This window comes from Athene noctua, chromosome 13 (assembly GCF_965140245.1).
Source record: "Athene noctua chromosome 13, bAthNoc1.hap1.1, whole genome shotgun sequence".
Lineage (NCBI taxonomy): Eukaryota > Metazoa > Chordata > Aves > Strigiformes > Strigidae > Athene > Athene noctua.
The window spans coordinates 9,831,116-9,847,585 of NC_134049.1; the positions used below are offsets into that span (position 1 = coordinate 9,831,116).

Sequence of the window (16,470 nt, forward strand, 5' to 3'; positions counted from 1 at the left end):
GACAAGATGCTGAAATTTGCACAGCTCAGCGTGACCTTTAATAATCAACTTGAGTTAACTGGAGTCAATAAATGCACTTTTTTTTTTTTTTTTTTTTTTTTTTTTTTTTTTTTTTTCTTGTAGACCTACTGAACAGATTCTCAAACTGGAAGATCCCAACAGTTTAGAAGATGACATGGGAGTGATTGTATTAAACTTGAGTCTAGCAGTCAAGCAAGGAGACTTCAAGAGAAATGTAAGTGGCTTAGGAAATCAAATTTATAGCTGAAATGTGTAGGGGGAGGGGGGAAGAGCTCGCATAATCTGATTTGCTGTGAAATGCCACCTTTATTTTCGTCCTCTGAGACTCAATATTGAAATCGAGCTAGATCATAACTTTTAAAAAAGCCCCATATTTAACTGGATAAAAGTTGCATAGACATCTGTAGCTGGATGCTTCTGTCCTGTAGCTGTGACATGCACTGTGGCAGTGCTCTGCGTATACTGGGCATGTGGGAGCCACCTCTGCAACGCACAACCTGCTGAAGTGAATGGATGAACTGTACCTGCTGTGATTGCTATTCCAGAACATACTATTTTCTGATTTCCACCCAGGAGTTTAACACTTTAAAAACAAATAAAAGGTTATTATTTTTTTCTTTTTTTTTTTCTTTCAATGACAATGAAAAAATCCACGTGAAACCTAAAAGCAGAGATTTGATGTTAAGACTTAAACCACACCAATCTTGTGGAGGAGCACACTGACTGAGAGGAATAGATTGCTTGTAAAAACCCTGATTTTGCCACTGACAGTTTCTTGACTGAGTTAAATTGAACTTGGCTTCTGATGCTGAAATATGGCGCATTTAGCGATGCTAGGAACCCAGAAAAACCTGGGCAGAGACTGAGAACACCACAACTGAAGCTGATAGTTTTTAAATTTCAGGTACTGCAGGTGGATTTTTGCTTTGGTTTACATCTTTCAAGATTCCTACTAGTGTTTTACACAGAGTGTGGAGCATACCTGTGGTGAACTCATCCCGTTCATGTCCTGCAAGGGGTGGGGAAAAGCCAAGGTCAGGCATTTACTTAGCTCTGGTTTTCAAGCCAGTCCAATTTAAATGTGTAATAAATATGTAAAGAGAAAAATCTTACTACAAGTCTTCTATATAGTCTAGTATGAAAGTTGTTGTTTACAGCACTTCATTGAATTGCAGGTATGGAATTCCAGTCTGAACAGGATTATAGAACGTAAATGTTTCAAGGGGTTGGAAAGCAGAATAAAAAATCTAACGTGGGACATCTGCCATTCATTATTTATTTTTTAAACAGTTACCTTTTTTTTGGAATTGTAAAATCTCAATATTAAGATAACTGTGGAGTTATTTCTACCTTGGTATGTGATTATTTAAAAGCTTAATGACAATATTCAAAATGCTGTTATTGTATTTATATATCTATATTATGAGATGGCTTTGATCTGGGATGTGAATTCCCCCTCTAACTTGTACAAGAGTGTTGTTGGCACATATGTCACTGGGTTGCAGGAAGGGGGGAAGCAAGCACATAAAGTTTCTTTAGCAAAAAAGCGGTTGAGGTGAAAGAACCTTAGGAATTCTTCTGGAATTTTTAGGAAGGCATGGGCTAAAGTGGACCTAGCCAGTGAGACAGAAAACACATTGGTTTAAAGTAGCAGCTTTTGGTACTCTTGGGTGCTTAGTTAACATTCAGAGTGCAGATGATAGAAGAGTTGGTGCACACTGTAATTTTTTTTAAAGACGATGTTTTAAGCCCTCATATTTCAAATGCAAATTGCTCAGCCATTTCCAGTGGAATCAGAATAGTGAAATGGCTCTGTCCACATTAGCACTTAACAGCAAGATGATTTTTTTTCCTTTTTAAATTAGCTTACTGTAGAACCAGATGGCACCAAAAGTATAAGCCATGTTTCTTACTAATGGCTCTGGGTCCCTCCACTTTTTATTCTCGATTTCTCTTTTTTTTTTTTTTTTTTTTTTAATTTTCTCCTTTTTTTTGGTGCAATGCAGGTATTTTGTTGATTGTTATGTTCCATGAGGAAGGGGAGGTAGATGAATGCAGTAGTAGATCCAGCCTCATACTTAGTAATAAGCTTTTCTAACACATTTGACAAGCTGCTGTTTGAATTATTTTACTAAACACTTTCTCTGTTTTGCTCTTCCTCTTTTTTGCTCTTTCTGGGTTCACTTTGGTACAATGGTGGGGACTCATGAATAGAGATGGTCAAGTCGGAAGAAGCGAACTTCATCCAAGGTAATCCATTCTTTTTCTCTTCAAAAAAAAAAGCCCCCTCCTGAAGTCTTTGTGCCCTTCTCTGAAACAGAAAGTGTACAAATAGGAAAAAACTGAAATCTTGATGCAACCTATCTAAATATGGTGGCAGGGATTTTTCTTTTTTGCCCTTTTTAAAATGTGATGAGAAATCGCTGCAGTTTTCTTATTGTAGGTCCTATTGTAGTGTCTAGTGGCAAGTGACAATAAGACCCCACCCAGAAAGGAGCTGTAGAATGAAACAAACTGTGCTAAGGAGATGTGTGTAAACACAGCTACAGAAAGGAGCTATGGGAGATTTGAGTTGCTTAAGGATACCCGAATGGTGGCCAGTAGTTGGTACTGGAGTTGAACGTGGGTCTTCTGCTTCCCAGTCTATTTGCTTGGGTTGCCTCTCATCTAGGGGGGAATTTGTGAGGCAGTATTTCTTTTGGTCACTCCTGTGGGTTTTGAAATTTCCTTTTGGTTTTGGGGTGGAGACTGAGCAGGGAGTTTTCATTACCAGCAATGTAACAGGATTTCCAAGATTTGTGTGTTGCTACATATCAACATAACTTGCTTCCTTTTGGTCTTGTGTAGTATTCCTGCAGGCTTCCATTACTTTTATATTCCTGTACTGTTCCATTTTTGCATTAGATTTTAACTTGTTCAGGAAACAGACTGTGGCTTTTTATTTGTTCTGTAAAGCTTTAATTAGCTATTGAGTAAATAACAATGATATAGAAACTGCAGGCCCCAGTACCCAGCTTGAGAACTATACAGTCTAACTTTCTGAAAAGCAGAATTTGGCTCTTAAAAGAACACATATGCATCTTGATATTTTCCCTATATAACTATTGGTTTGTGCCTAAATAAATTGAATAATTAACCTCCTCTTGTTCTATTCATTACAACTGTGGTGTGCTATGTAGAGGAGCCAGCCCTCTCAGGTATTGTGCCAGCAAGTACATTTTTGTCAATAGAAGAAGTGCAAAGTACAGCCCTTGGAGCTGGACGGCAGCTTGGTGAGCTCCGGTTCCAGGGATATCGCAGCTCTTCCCGCGGCGCTCGGCGCGGAGAGCCGCCAGGCATCCCTGAATGCAGTATGACAGAAAGTGATGGAATAATTGAAGAGCTCAGCACTTTAGTTTTTAACTAAAGCTCTGGAAATTACTATGCCCTCACTCAATCAGTGTAGCTTGATCCCCCTTTTTCTCACGCGTGCACACACAGCTGTCTCTTGACGCTGGTTGGCTTTGGGTCCCGGGAAAAGGAGCCAGGTTTTTAAACTCTAGTCCTTTTTGTCCAGAATAGCCAAACTTCTGTCTTGGTTGCTGTCACTGGATTTTTTTTTTTTTTTTTTTTTTTAAATTTTTAGTTGTATGCTATATCTCATTGTATTTTGAAGAAATAAATTTTTTTACATACAGGTTTTTGGACCTTTAGCTGTAAGCCATACTGGCAGGTGGCTCAGTTCTCAAGACTCTGGCTTGTGCCTTTAAAAATAAAACTAGGAGATACTGAAGCGTGGTACTGATTTAGGAGAAGTGGAAGTATTGTTTAAAAGAGGAGAGGGGAAAAAAAAAAGCAAAAAGCTGCAACCCTGTGCTCTATTCTGTTCCAGTCACTAGAGGGTAGGAGAGCTTCAGTTCTTCCTAGGGAAGACACAGTTCATGCTCCAGTGTGATCTCTTAAGAAAAGCTCTGTGACCATCCAAAGGCAGTAAAAATATTTCCCAGCATGCGCTGGAAAAATCTGACAAAGCAGTATTTCCTAGTTTATTGATTCTGCTACTGCACTAAAACACTAGTACTGTACATCAATAACCATCTTTAGTTAGGAAACTCTGGTCTGTGGAAGCAGTACTAGCAGTTTGTGGCAGAACATAAAGGCTAGAAAGAAAAATTGTGTGCATGGGGAATATAGGTGTCTAGGGAAGGCACAAGAGGTTATGGAAGAATAGCCAGAGAGTATGATGGGGTAGAAAACAATGTTGCTGGACGAGATAAAGATACAGGAATAAGGGGGGCAGGGGAAATGGAAAGAGCTCTGTAACAGAAACACAGACTCGTCTCTTTTTTGGCTACTGAGCTGACTGGTTTGTTGTTGAGGGAGGAAAAGGCCATATACTTTCCATTTGAGCAGCTGAACTGAGACAGATCTAAATTTCATCTCTGTAGGTTTAGGCAAATAAAAGTTTTCTATTTGAAATAGTTTTCCTGTTTTTTTTAGTGCTGAACTATAGGTGACCTCTGTTTCAATATTTAGCTTTTCTTCTTCTAGAAATACAGGGAAAATGACTTATTTTAAGGATGGACAGAATGAATATAACTTCCACGGCTTTTTTTAAATCTGTGCTGCCTATATGAAAGAAGTCTGGTTATACTCTAATTTGACCATTTTGTGTTATCTTAGTGCAGATTTGGCACATCAGTGTCCTAAATGAGTCTTTCCACGTTAATCACGGGATTCTTGCTGGTTTCCCAAATTCACCCCAAATTATAGTACCCCTGTTGATGGCACTAATCCCTGATGCCACACCATGTCAGACTGGTGAAGGGGTTCACATGGGCTGTTGTGGATACTGTACACTCTTCATGTGTGTTCTCTGAGCTCCCTTGCTTTTTGAAGGAAAAGCTACATTTCAGACAACAATGAAAACAGCAGCAGTACAAGATCTCCCGTCTAGCTACAGTTGCATCACGTTCATTACAGAGAGTATGCAGGAAGGATTTCAGCAACTGAATATTGTCTTTTAAATCATTTTGGTGCAAGAGCTGTTGAACTGGATGATTTAGCTATCTGTTGATTACACAGTATATATTTTTCACTGCTGCTAGAAGGGAATCATTGCACATTTGGGCGGACTCCCAAGACATGGGCAGCACATCCAGATCCCTCATTTTTCATGGGAGCTGAGAACAGCATTGTCCTCTGTGGGAGCTGTCTCCAAGAGTGCAGCTTTCTTCTTTTTCTCACGGAGGGTGGCATTGCAAAGGGAAGAGGATACTATTAGGCGGTATTAATATATGCACTCATATCTGTGTATTGGCAAGCTCTTCCTTCTTTTCTGTTTTTCTTTCTGGGGCTATCTGGGGTGCAGAGGGAGTTGGTAGCTGTCTCTGCTGGAGTCCAACATGCTGATGCTCAGTAGCCTTGTTTGTCCTGGGTGGCTTGAGTCTCACCCTGAGTGCCCCCCATGCTATTTCCAGCATTTGTACAGCTGAATAACCTTTAAGTGTTGAACATCTATGAAGCAAATAAGCAGGTTTGCTTAGGGTGGATTGACCCGCAGCAGTTCAGTCCTGAAACAAAAGTGACACAATTGCCACCTTGATAGCCTAAGCTGATTGAATAAATTGGCTGAAAGGCTGACTGGACCGAAGGGCTCCTCAGCATCTCATCGCAGGGGAAAATCCCTCCCTTTTTTTTTTTTTTTTTTTTTTTTTTTCTGTGTGGGCTGTTAGATTTCATTTTTGTCTGCCTCATTGTATTTGGCTTTCTCCCACAACACCCCGTGGGCAGTGACGCTCTCCAAGTGTTTTGTGGAGCGGAGGGACTCGGTTGCCACAGGGTCACGCATCGTGGCGGCAATCTCGTGTCGGTTCACTTGCCTTTCTCGCTGCCCTCTCCTCTTTCCCAAGGGGAGTCTGCCTCTGCAAAATGGTTTCCCTGCTTAATGAGAAGTCCAAAGAGCCTTCCTATTCGTGTGTTGTTGTTTTCTCAAATGGCGAATTACATGGCCCAGTTTTGATGTTGACCTCTTCACAGGGATTGCAGCAGGCTTTCTGTTGTCCTGTCTCATCCTTTTAAATGAAAGATGTGAGAGATGGGCTTACTTCACACTTGGTCACCTTGCCGTGTCATTTAAATGTACAATTTTTCTGCATCTCTTTATTGCATCAAAAACAAGTTTGAACTTGGGCCATGTATGTGTGTGTCAGGAGAAGAGACAGATTTGAAAGCAGCCCTGATGCACCAGAGGGGATTCACTGGGTGCTATAGAGGGAGATTATATACAAATGGTGTTATTGGGGAGACTCGAGCTCCTAAAGGATTTTATGAAGCTGGGTCAATGAGCTGGTTCTTTCCCCTCCAAAGCTCTGTCATTCTTGCTCATCTCCTGTATTTGGCTCTGTGAAGGCAAAATAATGGCCCACCTGCTCATTCTTGTCCATCTTGTTGCTTTAAACCAGAACCAGAAAGTAATAAAAAATTGAAAGGTGATGTGAAAACTTTTATAATAATTTTGAAACTGGGAACTACGTTCTGAAAATCATATTGTCAGCACTGATTTTCAGTTTTTCTGTTCAGAGACATTGTATGTTTTCTGGACAAATGTTCTTTCTAAGCAGTAGGGAGAAGAATCATCTTCTATTCCTCATGTGGCAGGTTCCTGCTCTATGACCAGGCCATACTTCTGCTTCAGAGATTATTCATTAATTACCTGATTTTGCACAGTCCCTATATCTGCAGTAAACTGGGGCTGTTAGCCTTTAAAAACATCTAGTTTGTTTCTGAGTAAAGCTTTTTGGATATTCTTGTGTTTATTGTTTTATTTCTGGCTGGCTTGTTTGAGGGATACTTTTTTTTCAAGTTGATATCTATTTTACAGGAGCGAACTTCTCATAAAGGTGACCTTTATGGTATCACTGGTTATTTGCACACAGAGCCCAGCCGAAATCAGAGCTCTATCTGGAGACAACCCCTCACGTTCTGATCTCACGGCTATCTTAATTTCAGAAGTGATGGGGGGACAGGAAGGAATAATTAAACTTGTCCAATGTCTTGTGCTTGGGACATGTGCCAACTTCCATCATAAAGCATGTTTCCTAATTTCCAGCCCTAAAGCCTGATCCTAGCTTTAGCCAGCTTTTCTGTACCTTCGCAAGGCACCTTTATTTTGGTCTGGGACGTAGCCAGAGTGTGAGCTGGCTGACTGCAAGAGAGTTTACAGGAAAATACAGCAGGAGAGGTCTGAAGGACCTGGCATCCAGTCTGGGAGCACAGCTGGAAAGAGCTCGGGTTCAGCAGCAGGAGGAGCTGAAGTACCCAAGTGCGGAGGCGTCCATAGCCTGGGAGGTAACAGGGAAAGGGTAGAGCTGAATAGATAAAAGCACTTTTAAATTGTCACTGATTAAGCAGTTATGTCCTCCTTTTCTGGGCAGTATAGACAGGGGCTTTGACTTTTCTGGTCTCATTGTGAAGGCAGCTTAGTGTAGTGGTGGCTGGAGGGAGGGATTGGGGTTTGGGTTGGGTTTTTTTCAGTGCTTGTTTTGCTCCTGAGTAACTTCGTTGAACTAATTGCTGCTCTTCTCTGTGCTCTGCTATGTAATAGTTTTGCCAGCTCAGAGGGAGGCTGTGAAGTTTAATCAATTACCTCTGTGTAAATCAGTTTGAAACAAGTAGGTGCGGGCTATCAGGAGGTACAATTTTTAAAATAAATAATGCAATATCATTTTCTTGTCACCTGGGAGGCATTTTCTGTAGAGCAGGCTTCCCCAGGTAACACTAAAGTTGACTCATTGATGTTCCAGGTCTGTGGGTCTATCACACATCTGGGTTTCCCCAGATGCGCTTCCTTCCAGAAACTGTGAGTGGAATCTGAGACACTGCCTGTTTGGCTGGGATTTCCATCAGGGTGGTCAGAGGAACAGCCTGCCAAATACCTGGGGAGGCTGGAGAGGTGGCTGCAGAGCATGCACAGAGCGATACTTTGGTGTGCGTGTAGATGATATGAGGCACAGGAGATGTGCCAGATCTGCTGAGCACACGCTGTGGGAACGACCTGGTCAAGTCCAGGAAATCCAGAGCATTCCTAATGTGACAGGGTGTCCACAGGCACGTGAGGCAAGCGCCCTCCTGGGCTCTGCGCTGCCCCGTTTGGAGAGAGGCTTGTGACGGTGGCAGAGTTGGGTTGGGGGGATGTAGGAAGCAGACTGCAGTCATTGAGCTTGTGTTGAGGTGCTGAAGATCTATCTGTGCTGTGCCCTAAACCAGTTGCAAACGTCTTGGTTTCTCTGTCTAGTGTGATGCGCTAAAGTGATGCCAGATCTTATCCCTAAAGCAGACAGGTCCTGTTAGGTGGAGACCAACAAACCCCTCTTGTGAGAGGAGCACAGAGCTCTCTTGCAGCTGCCCAACCATCCAGCAAGGGGGTGCACAAGGCCATTTTCTAGGGGACACCTGTTTTGGAAGGTCAGAGTTGATTCACTGCAATGTGCTCTAGTAATACCGAGCTGCAGGTGCTGATTTTTCCTGGGTCTGTGTGGAATCCAGGGTGGTTTGGGTACCTGTGGAGACAGTGGCTCAAAGGGCGGGCTTATGTGTGCTACAGAACTTGGGTAGGAAGGCCCCCAACGCTGAGTGACTCCCTAAAATACTGTCCTGGTTAAAAAAATTAAAAGAATCCAAATTTGATTTGAAAACTGAGTGATAACAACTGTCTTTTGTGTTCAGCTTGGAAGCTTTGAAGAGAACTGAATGCTTTTGCTTTGTTTTTAAAAGAAATTGTAACATGGATAATAAACTTTCTCTGTTTTTTGGTGGTTTTTTTTTTTTTTTTGTGAACTAACATCAAATACCTCTTCCTCCTCTATGGAAGGAGAGGGGGGGAGGGAAAATCCTTGCTCCTAAAGCAGCAAGTACATCACATCAAAACATGACTATGTTAAATACTAAAATGTTCAAAGTACAACTGAGATAGATAAAGGCTTTGATGGGAAGTGGATATTTCCCAGGGACATTACAAGCAATAATCCAGATGTTATGGTGTAATGCAACGAGTGTCCATGGATAGATGGGGAGCTCAAGCCAAGCAGCGCCTGCTGTAGGCCTTAGCCCTCCACTCCCATGCTGTTACGCCATATGGAAGCAATCTCCAGGCCCCTTTAATAGCCAGCTTTGGATTCCATTTTCACAGGGCTCATAGAGCTAAGTGGAGCTGTTTTATGGACAAGTTAGATAGAAGCCTTTCCAAGATAAACATCCAATTCGAAATTAGGACATACCAAGCTGCAAAATTATTTTAGGGCATATTTCATGGAAGCACTGCCATTTTTCTAAGGCGATTGCCAGACTGTAGAATGCCCTTTGATCCCTTGTGGACATTACTCCCTTTTTTATAAAAAGGATTTTGAAATAGTTGCAGTGTTTAGGGAGGAATATATCTGCCGGGACTTTGAAGTATGTCCATGGGAACAGTCATGCTTTAGCTTTTTGGCCTAAAAGATGAACTTTACAAAAAAAAAAAAAAAGAAATTACATTGCAGCTGGATTTATGAATCAAAATCTCGTTTTCTTTTTAAAGGTAGGAATTTTTAACCAGTGTGCCAGGAAAGCCAAACGGGGTGTTTAAATAGAAGTATATTAATATGCTTGTGGGATTCAGAGTTGGGCATTTTAACCAGTAAAAAGCAAGTAAAAAATTTGTGAGTTTACCACCCATGATTTAAGAATTTTGTTGCTGGGTAATTGATCCATAAAAAGTAATCTTCAGACATCAGGTGCTTTTGCAATCGTTTTATTTAGCAACAACATTTCTTACTTGCTTTTAAAGCTAACACGTCCTGTTTTAAAGTGACTTGTGAAATCTTCTCCTCCGTTTTGCTCCCACCTGTATATGACATGATTGAAGCTCCAAAGTGTGGCGAGTTAAAAGTTGCTTCGCGAGAATAAAATATGGCAGGATTTTTACTGCGAGAAGAAAAGTATAGCCTTGAGTTTTAATGTTTCCAGCTCACTCCCCCCAAATAAAGGCCTATTTAATCATCCTCTGTCCAATAAAATATTGCCAGTTAGCAAACTGTTAGCACAGCCATGCTATGTAGGATGAAGCTGCGAAGGTAACAAATGTGGCTACCAGGTAACCATAACTCCAGATAAAGAGCCCGCTGGTGTCAGTGTTTTTTCAGCAGGCATCAGTATTTTTGATTCGTGAGCTCAGTTTCTGGAAGCAGGAGCTGCAAAGGCAGCAGGTCAAGAGCTAACACGGACGACAGGCGGTTGAGTGATTGAGGAGGTGGAAGATGCGCGCTCAGCCTTTCACCTGGCCATAGACTTTATGACTGTGGGCTGTCCCCCCACCCCAGACAGGAATACAGGAAAAGGCCAGATCCACGTTTTATGGACATAGCTAGAGACATTTAAGAGTTTAGTTTCTCCTCTCTCCCACCTCTCCTCCCCATGGCTCTCCTGTGTCTTTCTCTGAGCCAAGGTAACAGATTTCTCTAAATGCTCGAGGTCTGCTCTTGCTGAAGCTCAGCCAGGTTAGCTGAAGTCAACTTCTCTGGTGGTTTAAGCTAACCCTGCTGATTTTGCTCTGATGCTGAGTGCTGTCCCTTCATGGAGCTAGCCATAGTACAGTAGAGGCAGAAAATCCATAGTATCCTACTGCGCTCCATTCTCTGCTTACTACTAGGGGATCATGGTACCTCTCTCACTTCTGGTGCTTTCATATCACAGTCAGTCTGAGCATAAAAATGTGGGTTTGGGTGTATAAGTGTTTTGTGTCACTGACTTGCTTTTCAGTCGGCTTTCATGCGGAGCGCGCGACTCTCCGACTCTCTGCGCAAGAACCAGTTGTGGAATGGGCTGGTCACCATCACACTCTTGGAGGGGAAGAACATCCCTGGAGGGGTCTTGGCAGAGATTTTCATTCTCCTCAAACTGGGAGATCAAAGATACAAGAGTAAGGTAAGTATTAAGGATTTCTTCAGGTTTGCTGGAGCCGATAAGGCATTTGGTGTTTCTTTTACTAGTGTTGCTACCTCAGATGGAACTATTCTTGAATCTGTTTTATATAGGTGAGATCAAAACCAGGAGACCAGATCAGGAACATTAACACTTCACTAATATGTTTTACATGCCAATATAGGAATAGGAAGCTAGGAATATTGTGTGTATCTGGTTTTGTGCATTTAACATAATCATCATGTTGATGGATGTTTGACATTAATATGAAACGAAATAAAGCTATGTGTATCACACATGTTTTGTTCTCTGCCAATACAGAAGTTACATTTGCAGTGTTAGGTATGCTGGAAAAGCAGACCTGAAATGGTTCCCAGTGCAGAGGAATTTTTATTTTTATTTTTTAAAGCACCTTTCGTGAAAAATGTTATCTATAACAGGGAAAAAAAAACCACAACAAACATCACGCGCAGAACATTCCATGGTTTTGATTTGAATTTTTATTCCTCTAGGCTGTGTTTACTTGTATCCGGTACCATTTCATGGGAATCTGAGAAGTGAATGGCGTTGCCAAAGATACACTTTTCATCTCCAAAGTCTAATAAGGAGAGGGGTTATAATTAAAGTAATATTCGTTGAGAAAGCGAGAGCTGTGTATGTCATGAACTGGAAATGTGGAGGGAGAAGGAGGAAGAAGCAAACAAACTCCCTCCTGTACAAAATGTACAGAGCAAGTTCACAGAACATAACATTCAGATGTAGGCGCATCTGAAACCTGCACTCTGTCCCCCACATTGAACTTCAAACCAAGGTCATGATATAATGCTTTTATTTAGAAAAAAACAGCTTTGAAAAATAACAAATGGGTTAGTTATTTTAGAATAAAGATGTTATTCCAGTTAAGATCTCTTTTTATGTTTCTCTTTAATGGTCCATAGCCTGTGTCATGAATCTGCAAGACTGCGCTGTTTGCAGTCACAGAAAATTAAGAAGTTTAAAATGGAGAGTTCAGTACAATGTTGTCTGCAGTAAGTTAATTGTTTAGTATTTCTGTCTGGAGTCCAGCAAAAGTTGGGGACTGCTGCTTTTACACCCTAATAAGACTTCAAATTGGCAGTACCTCATGTTTTTTTCCTGGAGTTTATTTTATTTATGAAGTACATTTACTCAGGGTCCAGAAAAACAGAGAAGGTGGGAGGAATCTCAGTCAAGGTCCAGCTAACCCTATCTCCTGTGCTCTCAGTGGCTGTGCTGATAGTGATGGTGGGTAGTGTGGTGTGATATGATTTGCAAATGATTTAAGTCCTAATCCAGTGAATATTCAGAGTAATGTGAACATGGGAACAATCTCACCGAATCCAGAGGGACAATTTACAGATATCAAGTTAACTGGATGTTAGTAATTTCAAGGCGGCTCCTTCTTTGCTTGTATCTTAATGCAAAAGGGTAAAGAGTACTGGTGTGGGCTCCTTAATTCATTCGAACCTGTTTTCAGGTGATTGCTCTCAAAGGGGTTATTCTTGATTTCTTCCAGTGTGTGATGTTGGATGATGACCATGGTCCACTGCAAGTGCAGCTGGGGGATCCACCTTGCATTTCAGAATTCCTCCAGCCATTCATTCATGTCATACTTGCATATTTATCGTTACTGGGAGAGAGGAAAGAGTTTTTAAGGAAGATGAGGCTGTGCATGATGGCCTGGGGAGCTTTGATTGGATTGACCTTAGTACTTGATGCCCTAACATCCGGCCTTGTTTTTGTAGAAGAATTGATATGTACTTTACTGTGGAAATAAGTACCGTTTAAGAAAAGTAAATATTATAACTGCATGTTTTCTAGACACTGTGTAAGAGTGCAAATCCTCAGTGGAGGGAACAGTTTGATTTTCACTACTTCTCTGACAGGAAGGATATGTTGGACATTGAGGTCTGGAGAAAGGATAACAAAAAACACGAGGAGCTTTTGGGAACGTAAGTTGGGGGGAGTTTGCTTTTTTTTTAGGGGGTGGGGTAAGTACAAAACATGTGATTTGTATTATTATTTTTAAAAATTGATCAGTTTTCATTACCAGTATCACACTATATGTTTCTTTCCTTATTCTGGTCACATTCACATGTCTCTGTAAGGGTATGTTTATTAAAACCTATTAATGGGTGATTGATTAGCCACAGCCTGAATGCAGAGACACCCAAGCTGACTCTGCACAGGCTGACTGTAAAATCCAACATACTGAGGGAGCTCAGTGGCGGCCGTTTGTGGGAGAGCCAGTGGCAGCAAGGAGGCAGTACTTGTCTGTGTTTGCATGGTGATACTGCTCCAGAGCCTGTTGTGCTCTGCAGGGCTGATGTACGACTTCAGGCTGGTGCCAGCTCAGGGATCTTTGTGCTTCTTTTGGGAGTGGCACTGGTGTCCCTTTTTTCTGTTAGCACTTTGGTGGTGTGTTCTTGTAGCCTTGTTTACATATGGGTCCTGTAACCTGGATTTGCTTTATTTGTGCCATCTCTTCCCCATTGACCCAGAAGACTGATCTCTGTGGGTTTGGTTCCCCACACTTTGCACAAACTCATGTTGTTTAAAGCATCCTTTTAAGAGCAGCCTCACAGGTGATTTACCCATCTCCTGACTGATACTGGATTTTGTCCCGCTGCGCTATCCCATTATAGCTTCAGATTCTCAAGTAATGATTTTATGGCAAATAAGTAAATGAGACTTTTTGTGGGATAGCAGTCAACCTTTCATTTTATTTTTTTAATGGAAATATAATGTGGTTTCTACTCTTATGTCCTGCTCTTTCCCTTCCACTCTAACTCCATCTTATTTTGTACAGTATTACTACAGTCTTGGGTTTCCTGTTAGTAACTGTATCTTCTTCCTTCTTTTGGTTTGCAGCATTGTCATCTAGACCTATCTCCCCAAACTGCATCTGCACAGTTGTCTACACAGTAGCACCAAAAATCATCTAGTTTACTGGAGTCCATCTTGGGTCTGCCCATGCTTATCTGCTTGCAGGATCAGTGCCACAACCTCTAAAATCTTACGGGCAGGGATCCTGTCTGCAGTTGTTTGCTGTTCTCACCTGGTGAGGGTTTCACAGCTTACTGACTAAATGGCAGTAACTCATAACAACATTCTCTTACTTTAAGCATTCAAATAGTTTGAAACTATTCACTGAAAAGAACAATGCCCTTTGGCTCTACAAATGTTTGTGGTTTTGCAGAGCAGGAAATGCTTTCTGGCTGAATGCTGTTGCTCATCACATGGGGAAGTGGCTGAAGATGAATCTGTTCCTTCCATTCTCACAGTTACTTTTATTACTTCTGATATTCTGTTTAGGGTGAAGAGATGTAGCAGTGTTTGCAGCTTGCCTCTGTTCAGTCTCCCTTCTGCTGGAGCAACTCTTCCTTAGGTTTTTTTTCCTTCCCCCTTTTTTTTTTTTCTACTGGTTTCTGGCAGGTGGTGTTCAGTGTGGCAAAAAATTATCGGTAAAATGCTTATTCTGTTATTAAAGATTTCAGCACTGGGAAGCCCTGTGTCTGTTAGATTTACCTTAAAGTTATTTTTGCTGTCTATGTGGAGAGAAAAATATTGCAGTGTTGCCTTAAGCACAGCAAATTTGCTGTAGCATCAAAACAGGAAAAAATTACACTAGATTTTAAAGAGCGATTGCAAGAATAGGTAAATAATAAATGCATAATAACAAGTCTTGTTTTTACAGTGTAGAAACTTTTGGCACCCAATAAATAATATTTTATGAAGGGTTCAAATACAGTCTAATCTGGAAAAGGATTCTATAGGAAAAACAGCATTATGAGGTGCCATGTTTATTGTCTCCATGACTTCCAAGTTGAGTTTTGAGACTTCTGGATTTCACAACATCATTGTCAGAAAGATTCTTTAGTAAAATGTTTGTGGGTTATATTTGGTCATTACGCATAGCAGTACACCCCAACCGCCCTCAAATAATTTACATTTGCTGGATCTGAATTAATAATTCTGTGGTCAATTTGTGGATAGAGTTAGGATTCATTATGCTCCCTTCAAGGATGCGTAGGTTGAACTGTGTTGATTAGACCTTTTGATATATATTTTTAATATTTGAGTGAAGTTGAGGAGATGCACAAGATGGAGTCATGTCTGATAATCTGTGTCTGATATTCCAACTTTTGTAGAATAAAGACTTCTGGTAATTACTTTAGACCCAGGATTTCATGTAGGATAAATGGCTTAAGCCCCTGGAACATGGCTCTTCTCCCAGATATAATTTGGTTTCAAAGTAAAATATTGTTCTTGAAATAGGACTTGAAGTGTCTGTGAAGCCTATGGAACATGTAGAATAAGAAATGCATTGGGCTTCCACTACTAAACACTAACACCTGGGGCATTTTTCTGCTGCTGAATTAGTGAGGAAACATTCAGTGCAATTTCATGTCACCCTTCTATTACAAAACGGACCCTCACTGTCATTGCACATCACAAACTAAATTATTACACTCAGCCTACTTGTGTTCCCCTTAGATTTTCAACTGGGTCCAATTTCTCTTCCTTGCTTAAAATACTGCAGCCTTGAGTTGTTCAGCTGCCAGGGTCCAACACTGAGGGGTGGCTGTGTTTTGGTGCTGGATGAAATAATCCCTCTATTTAGTCTGCACAAACTGTTAGTAACATTTATTGAGTGCTTTTTGTGTCCCTTGGGATAAGAGGCATGCTATAAACAGGAGAGGATGTTAATGTATATTAATAAACAAAGGTGTTAACGTGTGCAGAATTTGTCCAGGCAGAGTTAAATTGTTTATGCCAGGTTGTTAGAAAGTGTTTCTGCATTAAGGAATATGTTTTGAAGAAAAGAAGTGCTGTTGAATGTTGGGGGTTTTTTCTTCACATATTTACCTCAAGAAATAGGTTTTACAAAAATTGCTAGACTTAAGACCATGAGCTATGAGATTGGAGTGCATCCAATATCTTTTATGATGAATGCCTCCAGGAAACAGTGTCTTTGCAACAAGAAACAATCCTTATTTTAAAGGCCATGCTTTTGGGATGGAGCAGTAAAATCTACTGTGGCTGCATCCAAACCTTTCATTTAAATTTCACCAAGCTATAGGAAAAATCAGACTACCAAAATTTATCTGTGGAAGAAGTCAGAATAAAACCCTATTAATTGTCTCTGACACCTGTGGCATTTGAAATTCCTTTACAAATACTAATCAGATGCATCTTACTGTATACTGTGATAGTGATTCTGACCTCTTTGTTGAAGGGCTTTCCAGAATTCTTCAGGGGAAGAAAATGGCAATGTTGTGTGCAGATTTCTTCATATGTACCTCTATATATTTAAGGATACTTACCGCAATTCGAATTGTGGATTGGGTAGTAAAACACAACTCCGTGACTACTTGTAAGAGGCTAAGGTCAGCACCTTTTAGTGAAATTTTAACATTTGATTCTTTGATAAAGTTTAACAAATAATTTAACCCCAAATTTACTGTGTAGTGTTCTCAAGTAACATTTATC

The 16,470-nt window shown here is 40.9% G+C and overlaps 1 protein-coding gene across 4 annotated transcripts in view; it reads left to right on the forward strand.

Annotated features, from left to right (window-relative positions):
- The window catches only part of MCTP2 (multiple C2 and transmembrane domain containing 2), a 105,440-nt gene that overhangs the window by 20,043 nt on the left and 68,927 nt on the right, over nucleotides 1–16,470 (forward strand). For all 4 annotated transcript variants that reach the window (XM_074916673.1, XM_074916674.1, XM_074916676.1 and 1 more), the window contains exons 6-9: nucleotides 124–235; nucleotides 2,236–2,271; nucleotides 10,798–10,962; nucleotides 12,799–12,929. In XM_074916673.1, the coding sequence (XP_074772774.1) occupies nucleotides 124–235; nucleotides 2,236–2,271; nucleotides 10,798–10,962; nucleotides 12,799–12,929 (444 nt within the window). The remainder of the gene's footprint in view (nucleotides 1–123; nucleotides 236–2,235; nucleotides 2,272–10,797; nucleotides 10,963–12,798; nucleotides 12,930–16,470) is intronic.